Here is a 19,856-nt window from a genome sequence, read left to right on the forward strand (position 1 = left end):
GGAACTCTTTATGAAAATCAACACAGCAAAACAGACCCTTATTAACCAAATATGCGCTAAAAAGTACTTGGGCTAAAACGGTCTTTCTCCCCATCCTTTTCAAGTTCCCATTGCTAAGCAGTGCAGCTGTAGCCTACTGAATTCCTTTTACAGCATCTATAGCTGCTCTCGCTTCCTTTACCCACAAATGCCTGAAGATGAGTATGTCTCGATGCTGACAGAGGGGGACCTTTGTTTTCAGCGACTGTCTGGTGCTCCCCGCATCTCTAGTCCCGGCTCCCTCACAGGAAGTGGGGGCTGAATGGCACACAGTATAGCAGAGCTCTTAATTAATCCGCGTCGCCTAGTTGGTTACATGTAGCCAGGAAGAATCAACGGCTCTCTCTGTGCTCTAGAACTACATATTTCTAAAACCTTGTTTTATTTGAAACAAAGCATCCAGAAAGGCATGTATGTAAAGTAAGTGTGCAGCTTAAAGCGCTGCCCGTGCATCCACCACCCAATTTAAGAAACAGCGTGACCACAGACTCCAAGAAGGGACTAGCGATTACCAAAGGGGAGGGGTGGGGGAGGGTGAAGGGGACTGAGGGGTACCATGATTAGCACATACGGTGTCGGGGGGTCACGGGGAAGACAGTGTAGCACAGAGAAGGCAAGTAGGGACTCTGGCATCTAACTACCCTGATGGGCAGTGACTGCAATGGGGCATGGGGGAGACTTGATAATATGGGTGACTGTAGTAACCACATTGTTTTTCAAGTGAAACCTTCATAAGAGTGTATATCAATGATACCTTATTAAAAAAAAATGTAAAAAAATAGAAACAGCGTGCCCAATATACCTAGGAAGGTGGGAAGGCCCCCGGTGCCCCTGCCAGCCCTGAATGAGCCCTCGTTTCTAGATGATACGGCAGCAGTGGCCGCCTTTAGCCCCCTCAGTCTTCTGTTACCACACTGCCCCAAGGCGACTGCTGTGGCCGATTCAAGCATGTCCTTCCAGAATTTTATCTTAAAATTTTTTGATTTTACTTTAAACAGGTAACCTATACTTTCAAAAGCAAAAGGATTTATAAAGGGAGGAGGTCTCCTGGGAGTCTTCCCCAGTGGCCCCGTCATCCTGCTGAGCAACCCCTGCTCCCCAGGGTGTCTGTGCACACACAGCGTAGGCCACAGAGCTCTGCCCCGTTCCCCTGGGCCCATGCGCTGCTGCTCTTCACAGGGGCACCGGCCACCCACAGTTGGGACAGATCTGCCCATTCTCATGACTGCGCCAGTCCCCAGTATGGACGCACTATAATTGCTTTAACTTGCACTCAGTTGATGAAGCTAGTTAATTGTGCCATCCACATCGAGTCATTCAGAGTCATTACCTCTGAAATGTTGTCAGTCTAATAATCATCCCTTAATAGGTAAATATCTTTCTTCCTCAGGTTCCTTTTAGGCCCTCTTGTCTTTTGCATTTTCTCACAATACTCTTAGAGATGTATTTGTTTATTCTGATTAGTGCCATTGTGTGAGTAAACATGTCTTTCATTAATTCTGGAAAAATACCAGCCATTAACTCTCTGAATATTGTTTCTTTGTTCACCTTCTGGAATGTTAAACTGTCCCCTTCTGTCCTTAATGTCTTTTAACCCCTCCTTTGTTTTCCCTGTGTTTACCTCTCTGTTCCATTCTAGATAATTTTTAGATTCATCATCTAATTCACAAAGTCTTCTATCTAATGAATTTAATTCCTGGGATCATGTTTTCATTTATAGAAACCTCAGCGTCCCATTCCCCTTTGGGTGGGCCCAAGTCTTACAATCTTGCCACTATGTTTTGCTGAGATCCAAACCCGTTCGTTCCTGAGATCGGCACCTGCCACCAGCTCGCCCACCACGCATGTGCACAGGCAACTGAACTTGGAGCTCAGGCTCTCCAGGCTGGTTTTCAGCTTGGCCCTGAGGAAGTCACTTACTTTGTGAGCTCAGCAGTGCATTTAAAAGGCTGTTACATTTTATCCAGCAGTATTAAGTGCTTTTCAGTGGGAGGGTCAACACGTTGGCTGAAACAAAAGCCCCATCTTTTGCTACTAAAAACTGTGTTGTTGATGAATGGCCTTGTATGTACATGTGTGTTTATACATATATTAAATATATACATATATCTAGATAAATTCCTAGAAGCAGAATTGCTAGGTCAACAGTAAGGAGCATTTATTGTTTTGTTGGATTTTGCCAAATCATTCCCCAAAGAGGGATTTGTGCTCACATCAGCCACACAAAATACCTGTGCATCCCAGTGTCACCAGCACGGGCATCAGCGGACACCACCACACTTTTTCTTTGCTGGGAAGACAGGTGACAAGTGGTATTGCATTGCACTTTTATTTTGTAATTTCTCTCGTTATGCGTGACCATCTCACACATGTTTAGAAGCCATTAGTCTTTCTTTTTCCGTGAATTGGTTTTTCTTTTCTTCTCTCTCATTTTAATATTGGTTTGTCAATCTTTATCAATTTGAAGGAAATTTTTTTTTTTTAACAAATTAGTCTTCTCTATTGCAGACATTTTCCCCAGATTATCATTTACCTTGACTTAGTGATTTTTTCCCCCATGCAGGGAAAACAAACATATACTTTTATATAGAGTTATCAATATTTTTCTTTCTAACTTCTGGGTTTTTTTATGTTTAGAAAGTTGACTTCTGGGTTTTTTTATGTTAAGAAAGACCTTCCCTATTTTGAATATTTTTGTAGTTAATTCTTCAAGCCCTCTATAATTTATTTAGGTGTGATTTTTATATGGTAGAGCTCCAAGCTGAGAAAGTTGTTAAAAGGTATTTAATTGCTATAATAATAAGTGGGATCTTTTCTTACATTTTTAGAACAAGTATTTGTGCATAAGGCAGCTATGGATCTTAACACATTAATTTACATTTGATTCTGAATTATGACTGTCATCCCTAATGATAAATTCATCTACCTCTCATTTGTCTAATTGTATCTTTTTTTTTTTTAACAATGTGAAATAGTTAATGAAAGCAGATCACTATTTCATAAAGGCTTTTAATTAGGAGTAAATGTTACATCGCACCAAATTTCCTTCAGCCTCCAGGGAAATGACCACGTGGTTTTTCTTACAGTAACATGGTGAACTGGGCACCCTAGAGGGAGTCTGCCTATTGATAGCATATTGCTGAGGCTTCTGTTAATATTCTGTTTGGGTCTTAACACAGATCTAGCCTGCTCTCACCGGATTCTCCTTGTGGGGCTGCTGGTGGTACTCGGGATGTGGGAAGCTTCCTCCTTTCCCTGGGCTGCGGAACAGTGTGCACAGCCCTGTGGGCTGTCCTTCCAGGTTGGCCAGTTTCACTTGTTCTTATTTTTGCAGGACTGTTGCTCCTTGTTGCTTTATCTACTTGGATTTTCTACCCCTGGGGGCCAGCGTTGATAATTCTTATCTTCCTAGGAGGTCATTTATTCATCTAGGTTTTCAAATTTGGAGATTTAAAAAATCAGCTCATACGTCAATAGATTAAACTTGAATTACTAAAAAAAATCTACAAAAAAGAAATTCGGTCATGTAGTTTGAAATTTTTCTAAGCAAATCTTACCAAACACTTACTGAGTTGTATGTACTCTTTATCATGATACAGTACTCTCATCTAAAGCTTTTTGCCCTGAAATCTACCTTTTAGGGTATTAAAATTGTCACCTTTCTTCTTGTTACTTACAAATGTGCCTTTTATGTGTAGCATATATTAAGTTTTACTTGGTGATCCATTTAGAGTAATTGTTAATAGCTAGCTTTGTCCTGACCAACAGACACATTAGGTCTTTCCTAAACTGTCTGTCAGCTCCTGCCAGTTCTTCCAGTATGTTGATACCCCATTCTCTTTTAGAGTAGCCACAGGTAATTTACTTTGAGTCCTTTTATGTTAAAATAAAGTCTCAACTATACTTCCCAACTTGGTAGGTAAGCTAGGTTCAAAATAATTGTCTCTCAGAACTATAAAAATTGATTCGTGTGTGCACACTCATAACTAAAGTTCAGGACATAGAATGTGTTTCAGATAATCTCTTCTCACTGTGTTTTTGCAAGACACAAAAATGCTTGTAGTCATAGCACATGAACATTATGTCTGTCCAGCTCCCCTGCTAGATGGTGGGGCCATGACATTCATCTGAAATTTTGCCTCGTTTACTTTTAGCTCTTGTGGCTTATTTCAGGAATGATGTTGGTGTTTCTAGCGGGTAAGAGATTTCAGTCTCACCCTCTGTGTGAGAGCTCAACATATACTTGAATAACAAGTAGTCTTTAAAGAGGTTCAGATTATTATAGGGCAACTAATTATTTCAAAACCTTTAGGTAAGTGAATGCCCAGTGTCCACATACTCCTACCACAATTCTTTTATACTTAGTCAACTATGGACACATTCCCTTTCCACATTTCAACAAGATGGTAATGAACTTAATACTGGAAGTATTATGTTCCCAACCAGGTCAGGTCAGGGTTTGGACTGCTGTTGATTAACAAGCATAGTTGATTAACAGCTTACCCTTAACAGAATGTTATACCACCAGCAACATGACCATGCTGAGGGGCAGACCCACCACTGGAACAGCCTGAGGAGGCACAGGGCCAGGCGGAGCTCGCGGCCAGGGCAGGTGTCTTCCCTGTGGAGCAGATACAGTGAGAGGGCAGCTACTGTGTTTGTCCTGAGTCTGTCTTGTACTGTGTGCTTTTAAGTCACTCTGGTTAAACACTTGTGGGTATTCTGTACTAGTTCATTTCTATTCTATCTTAGCCTCCTGTCACAGTATATTAGTAAGGAGATGAAACTTCTATGTCAATATTTACATGTTTGCAACCAAGGACTTCAATGTTCTCCATTTTCATGGGATCACTGTGCATACACCAGCACAGCCAAGGGGGGAATCTGTCAGCTCAGCCTTTAACCAACCCCACTTCGCCTCTCTTTGCTCACGTTGGGCATGCAGGGTGAGGATCCATGACCTCCGCACAGACAGAACCGCCCTGCTGCTCTCTGCCCACCAACTTGGAGTCTCTGCAGTCCAGATGGACGACTGGAAAGTTGTCAGTGGAGGCGAGGAAGGCCTGGTCTCTGTGTGGGATTATCGGATGAACCAGAAGCTGTGGGAAGTGCATTCTAGGTATGGCTGCTCCTTAGGTCTTTTTAGTAATAACTGTCACCCTCTGAGCCAGGTACTGAGCTAAGTGCTGTCCATGTGGCACTGTGAGCTAGCTGCTATGTCCACTTCCCAGGTGAGGAAACGGAGGCTCAGAAATGGAGCTGGTCAATGAAAAGGCAGTTCCTCTCTCTGACTTTGTTAAAGCTGCCATGGTTCATCCCCAGCTCTGGCAGAGACCATGATGTGGCACCCAATGACGGGCACTGCAGGCGGGAGGCAGGGCTGGCCCAGCCCCCCGTCCTGTGCTCCAGCCTCTCACCATGTGTGGCTGACTTCCTGGACTTAGCTTACACTGTCTCGAAGGGCGCACTTAGGACTTAAAGTATTCAGGCTTTAACTAAAGTTGAAATTACAGATTCCTCCTAATATTCAAGAGACGACAACTATTACCCCAAGCACGGGCAGCTGGCGTCACAGAGGTAGATCCTTATATTAAGGGGGCCTACCTGGTTAAACATTTCCTGGCTTGCTTTCGGTCCTTCAGAGCTGAGGCAGCCTGACCTGAGCAGGGCACGTTCGGTGGTGATGCACCGAGGTGCCACCAGGTGGTGCCAAACGGCAACTAAAATTCCACATGTCAGAATCCCAGAAATACATGCCTTTCAGGAACACCTTGTGTTTTAAAGAGCTGCCCAACCTCCTCTAGGGCAGCTCCCACTGTAGCTCACGCCCAGGGGATTGAACTCCCCCCTTTCAGTTTCTGGCAGCTCCCAGGCCATGAGGCCTGCTCTGCAGCAGACCTCATTTTTCTCTCCCTGAAAATCTGTGCTCCCTCAGGTCACACAGGCGAAGCCAGGGTTAAGTCAGATCCTCCCAGAACTGCCATGCTGTGGCAGCATTCATACCCCTGGCTTGCTTGTAATGCCCATCCCTCTCAGCCTGGCTCAGGGGCTTGTCACTGCTTTCACCAGAATGAGGCTGCTGCCTCGGTCGCTCAGGTCCTCGCCTGCCAGTGCATACAGCCGATTCTCTCCTGAGCTCTGGTCCGGCTGTCACTTCCCAGGGCTCAGCCAGCTCTCCCCTGTATGTCGGTGGTACCACCAGTCGTCCAGGTACAAGCCAGGACTGAGTCCTGACCTCTCCTTCCTCAGCCTGCTCCCCCCTTGTCACGTCCACCCCGTGCCTTCCATTCTTCCTCCCTCACCCTTCCTTTGCCAACCACTGGCCTTCTGAAGGGCCTTGCAGCCCAGGTGGCACCTGCTGCCCCTCCTCCCAAGTGCTAAATTCTGTGTCCCATCTTTGTGACTGATAGCATCTCTTGCACTCTAGAAACATTGGGTATATTTTTCAGGAATGTGTCTTAGCTTCTGAACTAGTTAGGACTTCTCTGATGGCAGCCATCTGCTTGCATTAGACATCTTTTTTATCCTGTGTCTCCTGGGTCAGTGCTGTGACCACAGGAGACAGTGGATAAAAGTTTTTAGAATGAACAAAACCCTTTACTGCATGGATTTCAAGCCATTTCATTCCAAGATTTTCTGAACATGCTCTCACAAGCCAGAGTACATATGTCATTTGTAGCCCTGGGAGTTTAGAACTGGGGGGCCTTTTATGGATCTCACCACTAAATATGCCATCACCCTCACACCCTGCAGATGGGGAACCTGGCTTGGAGAGCTATGGTGACTTGTCCAAGGCCAAGTAGTTAGAAATGAGACTGTTCTCCCTGCATGCTGCTGAACTGTCTCCACTTGAGTATGTCCTTTATGTCCAGAACACACCAAGTTGTTGGGGCAGTCAACCCCAAATGCATAAGGGGTTTACAAATGCAGACTAGTTTACAGAGAGTGGTGGCCCTGCTCAAACTACCTTCTGTAACTGAAGCAAGACACCGCCCCTCCTTGTAAAAGAAAAGCTTGGAGGGTTCCAGAGTCCTAGCAGCACTAAGCTTCCGAGACCACGCCAGCAAATGCAGGCTGTACTCGGTTTTGGTGAGCCTTACCTTTAAGAGTTCTCTCCTGTTGTTCCAGACACCCTGTCCGTCACATCTCCTTTAACAGCCACAGCCTCATCACGGCCAACGTGCCCTATGAGAGGGTGGTGCGCAGTGCCGACCAGGACAACTTCACCACGCACAGGAGGTCAGTGGGTTGGGCTGGGTTGGATGTGTAGGCGTTCAGAAAAGACAACCAGTTTGAGTCTACTAATAGAACCCTGCTATATCCTTCCCCATAGGATCTACCCTCAGGCACAGCCATTCTTTCCGTAGAAATTGGGAACTCAGCTGGAGGTGCACTAGAGTGAAATCAGCCCATCACGTGCTCAGCGCCTCCCCGAGAGCAGCTCACTGCCTCTGCGGGACGGCAGCCTGGCTGGGGGACCACACCTGCCCAGCACCCCAGACAGTGGGCTTAGAGATCTGTTACGGCTAGAATCCTAGCAACAATGACAAATCCCTGTGCTCAGTCCTCTGGGCAACTCAGCTGCCTTTTCTTACTAGATTCTGGACCTGGTTTCTGAGCTGCCTCTTGGCCAGGCCTTCCCTGATGCTAACGTCTCCCACCTCCCTGCTGGCCTAGGTGCCTCCCCTCCCAGTACTTAGTTCCCTGGTCACCTGGTTATCTCTAGTCCGGGGAGTCTGAGTGTCTGACACACTGTGGGCCCACAGGCTGTACGTAAAATGAATTGTCCTGTCTCAGGCAGATGCTGGCTGCACAGACAGAAGCCGTAGGGGGTGAGGGCCAGAAACGCAGCGCTGCCCCTGTCACCGTCTGTGCTTTCTCTAGGCACCGAGGGCTCATCCAGGCCTATGCGTTTGCAGTGGACCGGCTGGCCTTTCAGAGTGCTCTTCCCATCTGCCGGTCATCCCGGGACGCCATGGCGGGGTACAACTATGACCTTGCACTGGCTTTTCCCTGTGACGATAATTAGGGAACAGTAGCCTTATTTGGGAGAAATTAGGAATTTTAAACCTACAGAGGAGCTCTGCACCAGATTGAAACGTTTGGGGTTGGAGAAGGGTCCAGCTGACAACCCCACACATCCCTGAACTGCCTTAGCTGCTTCTCCACTTCCGGTGAAATTCCATCCCACTCTGGTCTCTCTCCCTGGGCACTCAGTTCCCTGCCCCTTGGGGCTCTGAGTACCACACGCTGACTTGTGTTTATACTTCCCTGCTGCCTCCCCGAGTGGCTCTACCAAACCACAGGGCCTTGCCGCAGGCCTCCCGCCGAGGCATTCCTGCGGCCCACAGCCCCTCTGGGCCTGCTGGCCGTCCTGCCTGTCTCCAGCCCTCTCCTCTCGGGGGGCCTTCGGATGGGCTGGTGTCCAAGCTTCCTCGCAAGGCCCAATATCCACCCAGCTTGCGCAGCTGGCTCTGGGTGGGCATCTTTGTCACCACTACCCTGTGTGAACCTGGACTAGCGCTACTTTTCCTCACAGGTTTTTCCATGGTTATAATTATATGTTTATACACTATTTCATTAATGAATTTGTTTCCTGTTGCATCTATATATGTGATACAAAGTAGATGTTTTCTACATATTCATTGAATAAATAGCCATCCTCCAAGTAGGATGGCAGGTGATTCTGCAAACTGTGCGCGTGAGGAGGCAGAGCTGTGAGAGGAGCCTTGCCTTGAACCACAGCAGCGGAGCGGGGCAGCACAAGAGAGCCGTCCAGTTTGAGCGGAGCTCCCACTTCCAAAGGATTACGAGGGCAAACCTTTGCATCGCTCTTGGTTTAGATGCTCTAAGCAGCAGCCATCTCATAAACCTTCAAAATATCAAAGCAGAAATGTGATTACACTACAAAGGGACAAAAAGCCATGCTCATAGTAGGTGACCAGATTAAAATAGTAAAAAAAAAAAAAAACAAGCTAAACTTTCTAAGGATTTACTAAATTTACAGTCTTGATCAAATAGCTGTAGAATTTTATACCTCTTCAAATGTTTGTAGGCCATGCACAAAAAATGACTGTGTGTGAAGACCACAAAGATGGATGGGATACAGGCCAAATTCAGTGACTCCAACCCCAAATGCACTAAGATTAGAAATCAACAAAAAGAATGAAAGCACATACACATTGGAAACCTGAAGTCACATGGTTTTAGAGGGGGAACTCCCCAGACCAGTGACAGTGAGGGCACCGGGTATCCACGCCCGGGGACGGAAGCCTGAGTGGGACTGAGGGAAGCTGTGGCTTTAACAGAAAATAATGACAGACTGAAAATAACAAGGCTGAGTGGTCACCTTAGAAAGCTTTTAAAAAGGTAATAGCCCAAAGAAAGCAGACAAAGGAGTCAAATAATGAAATAAAAAACCAACAAGTAGTAAAGTTAATCATAAAGCCACACAGTTTTTTAAAAGACATAAACTCTTGATAAAGAAGGCATAAGGGACCATCAGAAAGAGAAAAGGAGGTAACTGTGGGCTCCATGCGCTCTGTGTGGGGATGACCCACCCACACTAACCCAAGAGAAAAGTGAAGCTTTTCTACCATAGGCAAGTGTATAAAATTGGAAAATGCATTCTATTACTCACCAACTTTGGAGTTACGACGGTGTGAGGAGGTTTTCTAGTTGCTTAAGCTATTCGGTCACTAAGAATGTGCCCAGACAGGGCAGAGGGACCACAGCTGGGACTGGCCCCAAAGCCAGGGAGCAGCACTTTCTGCTCGGACTCCCTGGGAAGGCAGCTCTGCCAAGCCAGCTTTCTGCCCCCTTTCAACCCAGCCACCTCACAGGTGAAGCTCACCCGCAGTCAGCAAATGGAGGGTTCTGCTTGCCCACTGTCCTAATCTGGCCCCCAGGAACCTCACTCTCTGAGGTCCTCAGCCCTCAGTCTTACTGCAGCGAGGCCACTGGTCAAGTATATTCTCACAAAGAGTCCCTCCCAGTCTGATTTCACAGCCTCTTTTGCAGGTATATTCTCTCTTCCCAGCCTGGCAGCAATTAAAAATGATCAGAGTTTCAAAGAACTTAGACCCAGAAAATTTTACAAAAATTAAATATAGTTTCAAAATGTTATTTGCTGCCAACAGCTTGGTCCAGTGTAAAATGTTATGAGCTCAGGGATTTTTTTTCCTCCAACTTGTGTATAACATCTCCAGTTCATGAAAATTGCCAGGTTTAGTGAAGAGTGTTTTTGGGGCCCAGACACAGTGTCTAGGCACAGCAACCTCAGTGTTTCTGCTGTAAACTTCATATCCTGGAGAAATCGCCTGATGGGGAAAGGACCAGAGTTCCTTCCTAAACCAACATTCACCCAGAAACAAATATCTTGGCCCAGGTAACCCGTTCTGCTCATCCCACCTTACCCTTCTCCCTGCCGGTTATTTTGAGGGAGCTTCTTCACCAATGTCTGTGTCTCCTTTTCTTCTGTAGCTCTTCTACTCAAATCCTTCCCTCTCTGCCTTCCCTAAAGACAGAAGAGACTCAGATACTCATGTCTTGTCTTAAAACACTACATGACTTTGCTTTCTACTTTGTTTGTTGGTTCTAATATTAAATTTTTTAAATATTTATTGCTCCTATTACTTGTCACTTGGTCAGATGGTCCCCTAGCACAGCCCCTGGGGAGCTCACCTGCTGGGGATTTGCAGTCTACAGCTGAGTTTCTCCCAGAATCACCATTACAGGAGTTCCTAGCCCAGGACCCAAGAAACCCACAAAATTATATGCAAAACCGTGCATAAGGGCATTTTCTGGAGAGAAGCGTGGTTGTCCTTCATCAGACTCTCAGAGGAGACTGCAGCCCCCGAGAATTCTGTCCCTGACACTAGACTGGCTTTCAGTCCATGTCACCTTCCCCACCGGTTGTAAGTCCGACCCCGGCTTACTGGGCTTCAGCTGATTAGAGGAAGCACTGGATTTCCCTAAGGGCGGGGTGCTGGTCCTTTCTCAGAGGGATGACAACCCCCAAGGTAAAGCCTGCCTCCACCCCCACAGCCCATGCAGTAGAGGCCTCTGTTTAAGGGGATGATGCTCTCCACTCTGCATTTCAGTGACAAACACCAGCCACCACAAACCAACTTAGCTCATCACCGAGGAGAAGTGGCTTCCCCCAGGGAGGGCACAGCCTCCTCGCCATCAGGAGCAGGCCCGTGCAGTGGCGTAGACGGGCGCCGCTGCCTCCCTGACCTGGGGCCCGTGCTCTGGGCAGCAGCTGTGGCCGCCACAAGCTGATATTGCTGGCCGGCCAGGCTGCAGTGCTGAGAGCTGCTCGGAGCTGCCCGCTTCACCCCTCGCGGCCAGGCCAGATGGTTACCTGGCTGCGGCTGCAGGGGCCTGCAGCGATTTGGACAGGGCTGCCTCTGATGTGTGATGGCAGACTCCCTCTCACTGGGCTCCAGCGGGTGCCATGTGGGGCCGGCTTTCAGCCTCTGATGTTGAACGTGGGCTTCCGGCAGCAGGCTTTTGACAGCTCTGCACTGGGGACCTTTTTCCCTAGGAAGAGAGGGAAAGCACCCCCCAACCCAGCCACATACCTGCACCCGCCCCACTCCAGCCCCGGAAGCTGAGCCTGTCACATCTTCCCTTCCCTTGCCCAGTGCTGGGATGGACACTGCCTTGTCACTTCTCTAAGGTGGGGGTGGCCACACACTGCTGCTTGGCACCCCCCTCAACCTCCGGCTGCCCTGTGAACCGGTCTTGGGGTAAAGACTGGAACTTAGCCCCTTGCCGACTTGGCCAACGTGTGGATTAGAAGGATGAGCAGCCACCATGAGCCCATCAGAGTCCCTCCTCCTGGGGTCGAGTTCCTCCCCACCAAACCCCTGCTGGCACTTGTCTCTGGTTCTGGAGGAGCCTGGAGACAGACACTGATGCTCTGGAGTCTGGTGGAAGCTCTGGCCCCTCCCACTCAGCTCTGCAAGGCCTTCCCAAGGTCACCGCGTGGGTGGGGAGCACAGCCTGCAAAGCAGGTGCTGGCTAAACCCTTGCCAAGGCAGCTCGTGTTTGTAACTACCAGCCCACGTAAGTTGCCCTGGGCCAGGCTCAGTGCTGCAGACAACTTCACCGGAACTACAGGCAGGTGGGGACAGCTTCAACCGCTCGTTGGCAGGATCAGACCATACTTGACCTATCTCCCATTAGCAAAGGAAAGAACTCTCCAGACCCTTGGACCAGACAATAATGAAACTGTTTTGTTAAAACTTAACAATAACTTGCTCCCTAAGAGGGTGATTGGCCAAAATTGGTAGCTGCTGTTACATTACTGTGTTCCCTTAGCCATAATTCATGTTTAACATTTCTGCAGAACTCTCCCCCTGAGCCTCCTGGATTCCCATTACAAGCCCTTTTGTAAGCCTACAAAACTGTTGTGTTTGTGTCAAACTGCCATACTCTTAACATCCCAAAGCTGAGGTGTGGTAACTTTTCTCCTTGGTGATAATGGCAGTATAGGTCTTGAGCCCACCTTCAACCTGACTCCTGGCAAATGGGTGGAAAACATGGGGCAGGGGTGGGAGGGTGGCCTCACCTCCCCCACTCCATCCCACTGGCTGAGAACACCCCCCAGCTGGTCCCCACTCACCACCTGAAGCCCTCAAGGTGCTAACTTAGTGTCCTCCAAATATCTGACTGAGCACTGATTTCTGCCCATGTCTCCTCCTACTCACTGGGATGACTCCCCAGAGGAGGAAGCTGCTGTTAAACATGCATTTGTTGACTTATCACCTGGCCTATCATGGAACAAATTCCAGAACAAACACATCACTGGCCTTCGGCTGCTTCTGATGAGGTGCCCCATCCAGGAAACGGGGGTGGCTGTACTCCACCAGAGAGTGGAGCCAGAGGGCTCCTGGACACACTCACTAGTCCAGCAAGTAACTAGCCTTTGGGAGCCACCTGCCTCCATCGCCTGCACAGACCACATTGTGGGTGGCCATCCCAAACCTGTGCCCCGGGCAGTGACCCTCAATCTAGCAGCCCCGCTAGACTGGGGAATCTGCCTGTCCTTTCTAGGAGCAAGTTTGTACCAGCTAATAATATGCACCCCTCATCACCAGAAGAACAAAACCACAACTTTGCACACACAGCACCCTGGGAGCCAGGCGGAGAGCAGGTGAACTCTCTGGCCCATGCTCTGGTGGGAAAGAGCCCTAACCTTGCCAATTAGATGACACCCTCAGTGGCTGGGAACAGTCACTTTCATTTGAGCAGCACAGACTGGGCTCATGGTGAATAAATCTCATTTTAATTAGCTGTTTAGGTAAGCTATGGCCCAAAGCTTCAAAGACATTAGGCTAGCCCTCCGTGGTCTGAGCAGCGAAAACGTTTGATGTCTGCCCACAGGGCCACATCTCCCAAACTCAGGGTACTGGTGCTGCTGCAAGATTTATTATTTATAAAAGCACTTTACATTAATGAACTGTCTTTGTTGAGAAGAACAAAATCACAAATTGGGAGTCTCCCAGAAAATTCAGGTCTCCGGTGGCCTCGCCAGCAATCCTGCTGCTCAGTGACACCGCGGGTGCATCTCACTGGCTGGGGGCAGACAGACAGGCATGGGGAGGGAGACCACAGCTCTGCAGGGCTGCAGGCTGGCCCTGGGGACACTTCCTGGACCAACAACAGGACCATATTCCCCCAAAGCAGGCCATCCCTGTGACTTCCTAGGTCCCTTCTGCCAGCAGCCAAGAAGCCCAGGCATATGAGCGAGACAGCCCCCCAGCATCAGGGGAAGGGGAGAGCCATAGGCGATGGCCTCCCACCGCCCCACAGGAAACTGCCTGGTGTCTGCCTTGTAGTTTTCAGGGTTGGTCTCCTACCAGCCTGCTGGTGCCTAAGGGTGAGGAAGAACAGGCCTCTGCCTTCGCCCCCACCCTGCAACCCTGAAGATGTCAAAAAGTTTGTGAAGAGAAGTGGTAGTCTGAGGAGCAAAGCTCTGGAAGGCACTACAGGCTGCTCTCTGCTGACCCAGGGTTTGGGCTGTGCTGCCTCTGGCTGGTCTGCCAGCATCTGGAAGAGAGGAGGCCCATCCACCTTGTGAGGCCCCAGGGCTCACCTTCCAGGCCAGCATCTCTCGGGCGTGGCTGCACTGAGGCCCTGGCCAGTCCTGCCTCATGCCTACTGCCGACAGCACGCCAGCAGGGACCTGGGTCACCTCTCAGCTCTGAGGTCATGCGTGTCAGTTCACCGACCAGGGTTTCCCAAGTCCCGCTACCGCGGAATCTGCCACCCGGAACCCCTGCACCCCACTGGCCTCCCTCCTATACAGTCACACTTCCCCCCCACCCACCTCACTGCCACGCTAACCTCACCCTGCCTACATCACTGCAAAACGGCACTGCCAGGCCACCTGATGGCTGCTGGGGGAGACTGGGGCGGGCAGCCCAGGATGGAGGCTCCAAAACCCCTGTGCCCTGGAGCACAAGAAAGCATGCTTCCTGTCAAGTGTATGAATTAAACATTCACGAACGTGAACAGCAGCAGTTGCCAGTTATCAGGACTTTCTCAGAAGGTTAGACAGACGTCTCCCAGTGAGCGTAGTCAGAAAGAACCAGCACATCGCAAACGTGACCACCAGACCCTGGAACGTCAGCAGGGACACGTGACTGCAGGGCCACGGCATCGGGCCCCAAGCAAGCCCGCAGATCACCCCTACGCCGCGAGTGCAGCTCTGCAGGCTTCACAGGTGCCAGCCCTCCGGGACTCATGGGGCACAGCGACCAGCTGAGACGAACGACCTGTTTCCTTGCCCTCCACTACAGCTCGCCCTCAAATCAGAAGGTGGGAGACACTTGCCTGGGGAGTCGCCTCCCAGCCACACCTGGTCCCCAGCACTGTACCAGGCAGCTGGCCCCATCCTCCCAGGAGGGGTCGGGTCACCACCTGCAGTCAACCAGCTAGGCCTTGACTGCCAGCACCCCACTGCAGGGGCAAGCTTGGGCGGACCACCACCCTGCACACACTCCCCCCTCCAGTCACAACAGCGCAGAGACCCCCGTGCTCAGTCACAGCCCCGCGGAGCAAGGAGCTGCTTTCTGGCTTTACTGCCTGGGATAGAGAAGGCAGACAAGCTCCCAGTACTTAGGCAGGGAAAGAGTGCTTTATCCAAAGTAAACCAAAAAAGGAGAAAAATCCCTTCTTGCAAACCAGCCTTTGAAAATCAGCTGCCGCTGGCTTGCCCCTCATTCTCAGCCTGGGCCACCAAATGGCCAGGCCACGTGAGTGGAGGTGAGGAACTGACAAGAGCCAAGTTCATTAACAAACCCTCTCTTCTTTTTTATTAGAGATAAAAACAGCAAAGTCCCACCTGCCATGCCCTATGGGAAAATGAGAGGTACGCGGAGTATTGAGTATTTACAGGAGCTCCGGCAGGAGAACGGACGCCTGCGGGCCTCTGTGCAGGCCACGGGTGCTGACTTCTGCCCGGAGCCAAATGCCACCTCTCTGCGGGGCAGGCAGCGGGGTCAGTGGCAAAGGGCCATGGTTTCCATGTTCAGGAAGCGGACGTGCATCTTGGTCTCGATGTCTATCCCCTGCCAGATCTGGAAGGGACAGAGTAGCGTGAAAGGTGTCCCCACCACCCCTGGCCCAAGTCCTCAACCGTCCGCCTGCCCTGCGCCACCAGCTGGGGTGCCCCGGGGCAGGTGAGACCAGAGGACTGTGTCCAGACCAGGAGCGAAGTGAGGAAGAGCTCTTCTTCCATCTGCCTTTCTGCTGGTGAATTTGGCTCTGACATTTGGATCCTTTCTGAGACTGTCACAGCAAGTTATTAGTAAGTATTGAATCCAAGCTCTTAACTCAAAGTCGTTTGAATCCCACCCACCACTTCAGGCTCTGTGATTTCCATGCAAATTCCTGAGCCCCATTAAACCTTTTGATCAGCAAATGCAGAGACCACCACCTGTGCCGCCCACACCACAGGATGTTGGGGGCACACATTCAGAATCATCCATAGAAGCACTCCGTAAACTGTTAAGGGCTGTGCAGATTCCAAGGTTTCATTCAGCGTTAATTAAAAGGTCACAACACTTTGGTCTGTGTAACCTCCCTAGCACAGGAGGCCACCTGTTCTGCGTAGACAAGCTGTGCCCAGGACTGCCACAGAACCTGGTACTGGGCCCGCCCGGTCCGTCCTGGTCAGGGCCCCAGTGGACAGGGAGGCCTACTGCCTCCCTGCAAACCCCACCACTCCCAGGACAGCACTTGCCAGCGCCCTGGCCACTCAGGGCCCCAGTGGGCCACCGACAAGGAGATGGCAGGAGGGACACCAGCAGGAACAGAGGTGTGCGGCCTTCTGTCTCCCCGCGGACGTCAGACCTTCAAGCTCCTGAGCATCTCCAGGGACAGCCGTGAGGCGGGAGAGGAGCAGTTAGCCCCGTGGGCACCCGAGCGGCAGGGAGGCCTTGCCGCATCTCTTGCCACTGTCCCGTGCCCAGTGTCCCAGGGCCCCTGCCTTTGTTTCCCGGAGGTGGCGGAGGGGAGTGCTGTGAGGACAGAGAAGGCAGGTCTGGTTCTGAGGGAACAGCCCCCTCCCTGTGGGGTGGACAAGCTGTTCCCAGGGAAAGATACCTGGACACCCAGGGTGTTTTCTGCAAAATGCCAGGTGGCCACAGGGTCACTACGGGGCTCAGGGAAAGGGAAGGGCTGGCTGGTCAGCAAAGCCTCCCACAGTGCAGGGACATATTTTGGGGAGCACTGGAGGGCATGGTCGGGGCAGAGAAGCTGGTTCTCGGCAAAAAAAAAATATGGCCATCCTGTCTTCACTCTGCCCTTCGTAATCCCTACAGTGGCACACCTGTAGGGGACGGAGCAGGCTGCCCGGCTGACCCCTCCAGTCTGTCCCTCCAGGACAGTGTGCTGCCTGCCTCCTCTCGCCCAGCTTGCTGACGACTGGCCAGGCCAGCGGTGCAGACTAGGAAGAGACTGCCTGGCCCAGCTGCCCCTCCACACCACGGGGCTGTGGCCACCTGCGTCCCTGGCCTGGCAGCACCCGGGTGGCAGGGCACAGCTGGACCCAGAGCCTCTGGGTCCTGCTCCCTGGACTTCCTGTGCTCCTCAACTCCAGGAAAGGGCTTGGGGACACCACTGTTGGGGTGCCAGGGCCAGAGCACCAGGCAGAGGACAGGGTATCTGCCTGTCAGCTCCTAGCCTGAGAGAACGCTTGTAAGAGCAAAGGCCCCTCAAGGCCTGAACCACCGCTAGTCGGGGCTGGAAAGTTCACCGAGGCTGAAGCCGGCTATGAGGCAGCCACATAAACAACAGGGACACTTCTGAGAAGGGGGGCCAGGGGCTCGTGCAGGAGAGAAATGGAGTTTTTGTTGTATGCATGCCTTTTTGTATTGCTTGAATTGTTTTGACCAAGTGTGAATATTGTCCTTTCAGTAAAAATAAGTAGAACCAGTTCAAGCTATACTAAAGGCCTCACTCAGCCTGGACCCCTATCCACAGAGAAGTTGGTCTCCTGAAAAGTGGGCTCGCCCTCAAGCCCCCACACCCTCCGTCTCCTCCCAGACACCCACCTTCAGGAAGTCATCGAAGGTGATCCCCTCGTACACCTGATCAGGCTCCTGGGGGCAGAGCACACACAGCGTGAGCAGCTCCGGCCGGGACTCTGCGCCCGCCACTGCCCCACACCTGCTGTGCAGGTTCCTGGGCCTGGTAGGTGGTGTGATGGGAAGCGGGGTCCTTCTGGACCGTGGACCCCAGCTTGAAGCCAGTAACCCGAGCTGCAGCATTCCCTTCATGGATTGAGGGGGGCATGTGAGGCAGGTGTGGCTTACCAGGACCCCACCGAGCCCCCCAGGAGGACCGGGTGGCTGAGGGTGGAAGAGGAAGGGGGTGGGCAAGAGACACCAGGCTCCCCTCCCACACAGCCACCCCCCGCCACCCCCCGCAGCACAGCCACCAGCACACGCCTCCTGCCTGGCCCCGCCTCTTCACAGCAGCGCTGATCATCTGAGCTCAACACCACCAGGGAAAGGGGCAGGGGACAAGGGCTGGCCTGTGGCCCATTGCTGGTGCCCAGTGAGTCGCCGCGATAACATCTGGCTGTGGGGCCCTCACCTGTCGAGTCACTGGCAGCGCCAGTCTCCATCTGCCACTTTCCTGCTCTCAGCACACAGGCGCCTGCCCTTTACTGCTCCCCAGGCACTGACACAACCAAGCACACACTGCACCCCTGCCTGCAGGTCCCCCCATGGCAGTGACAGCCCGGCACACATCCGAGGCAGGGCCCATCAGTACAGGACTAGCTGAATCAGTCCTGGTTGTCCGTGCTGATTACCACACAGGCACTAGGAAGGGGCTGATCTGTGCACATCAGTATGGAGAAGGCTCCAAACACAAACAGTGGGAAAAACAAAAGAAACGGGCAGAAAGGTGTGCGCTGATCCTGTGTGTGCACGCACATTTTGTCCCCACACCACTACGAAGGCCACCAGCCCCTGCCACGGGGACGTGTGGGATAAGGATGGAGAGGTAAGTACACCGATTCAATTCCGTTTTGTGCAAATCAAAAAGACATACACATAAACCTTGGTATTTGTGGGGAAATAAGCCCCATCGATGGGATTCCCTCTGGAAGGACTGGAGCCACGGGGAGGGGGGCTGGGCTGCTCGCCGCTCTTTCTGTCCCTCTCTGGCGGTGGTTCAGGACAACAGTAGGCACTCTGAGGGTCTGCAGTGTTCCAGGCACTGCCCCAAGGGCTTTACAAATATTATTAAGCTGCTGCAAACCTCACAGCGGCCACGGTGGGCTGGTCTCGCGCCCCTTTTACATGTAAGGCCGCGGGCGCGCACGGAGGCCAGGCTGCCCGTCCAGCCGGGAGCGGCAGAGCCGGCTCCATGTGTGTGGCAGGAGTCCTCACCCTTGGTGGTTTCTTACCATTTTTTTAAATAAATACAGATAATAAATAAAGATATATTCTTTAATTTTATAAATGCAACCAGTTCTCAGATGCCTGGGCCAGCCCTGTCCCTAAGGGCCCCTGTTGTTCCAACCCACGGCACAGGGAGGAGCGGCTGCCCTCTTGCTGGGGGCCACTCCAGCTTCCCAGGATAGCAAGGAGAGCTAATTATAGACCAGGTCCCACTGGCCTGAGACCAGGGCTGGGGGGTGGGTGCCCAATGGAAGGCCACAGGGCACAGTGACCCCAGCCAAACAGCTCCACCCTTGAGCCGCAAGAAAATTTGCAGAGAAAGCGCTCTAGAAAGAAATCGTTGCCCCAGTCGATAACCAGATTTGGAAGCCCATTAAAGTGGGGAGATGGACCGTCTGTCTGTGGCGGGCGGCACAGGCAGAAATGATAAGCGTCCTCAGAGGCCGGATGGTATTGACTGATGTGGCCACCTCTTGCCCTGTGCTTGTGCACACACGGCGTACCTGTTTATCTGGCCGACGTTTACATGCGAACATATTTTAAGAGCCCACAGAGGATCCATAAGTAAAGAAAGACGCCTGGGACGTGCACCCGGGCTGTTGGCACCAGCTCCAAAATGCCTCGGCCTCCCAGGCTGTGGGGATCTTATGCAGATCAGCAGCTGCCAGCTGCCAACGATTTTACTACAGCAAATTAAGAAAACTGTCACCAATTGAAACTGGAGTGGAATGGGGAGCAATTTACAGGAGAGTGTAATTAAATCAAATGGGAATTTGGCTTGACAACCCATGGGGGGTTCCCGCCCTCCCCACAGAGGTCACCAGCCCTTCTGCCACAGCTGATTTGCTGAGTGGGGTGGTTTCACCAAAGCCCAAGACCTCCCTGGGCCCA

At 51.3% G+C, this 19,856-nt stretch overlaps 2 protein-coding genes across 5 annotated transcripts in view; one reads left to right on the plus strand and one right to left on the minus strand.

Annotated features, from left to right (window-relative positions):
- FBXW8 (F-box and WD repeat domain containing 8) overlaps positions 1 to 10,659 on the plus strand; it is a 116,350-nt gene extending 105,691 nt beyond the window's left edge. For both annotated transcript variants that reach the window (XM_036993202.2, XM_017660889.3), the window contains exons 9-11: positions 4,985 to 5,158; positions 7,168 to 7,278; positions 7,924 to 10,659. In XM_036993202.2, the coding sequence (XP_036849097.2) occupies positions 4,985 to 5,158; positions 7,168 to 7,278; positions 7,924 to 8,068 (430 nt within the window). In that variant the 3' untranslated portion in view covers positions 8,069 to 10,659. The remainder of the gene's footprint in view (positions 1 to 4,984; positions 5,159 to 7,167; positions 7,279 to 7,923) is intronic.
- Positions 10,660 to 15,338: 4,679 nt separating this feature from the next.
- The window catches only part of TESC (tescalcin), a 42,442-nt gene continuing 37,924 nt past the window's right edge, over positions 15,339 to 19,856 (minus strand). Inside the window, exons 7-8 of one of the 3 annotated variants that reach the window (XM_073223492.1) lie at positions 17,607 to 17,654; positions 15,339 to 15,629 (exon numbers count right to left, since the gene is read on the minus strand). In XM_073223492.1, coding sequence (XP_073079593.1) covers positions 15,552 to 15,629; positions 17,607 to 17,654 — 126 coding nt within the window. In that variant the 3' untranslated portion in view covers positions 15,339 to 15,551. Of the gene's footprint in view, positions 15,630 to 17,606; positions 17,655 to 17,844; positions 19,649 to 19,856 lie in introns of those variants that run through there. The other 2 variants (XM_073223493.1, XM_073223494.1) reach the window with 2 other exon arrangements.

The sequence above is a fragment of the Manis javanica genome, chromosome 15, assembly GCF_040802235.1.
Source record: "Manis javanica isolate MJ-LG chromosome 15, MJ_LKY, whole genome shotgun sequence".
NCBI lineage: Eukaryota > Metazoa > Chordata > Mammalia > Pholidota > Manidae > Manis > Manis javanica.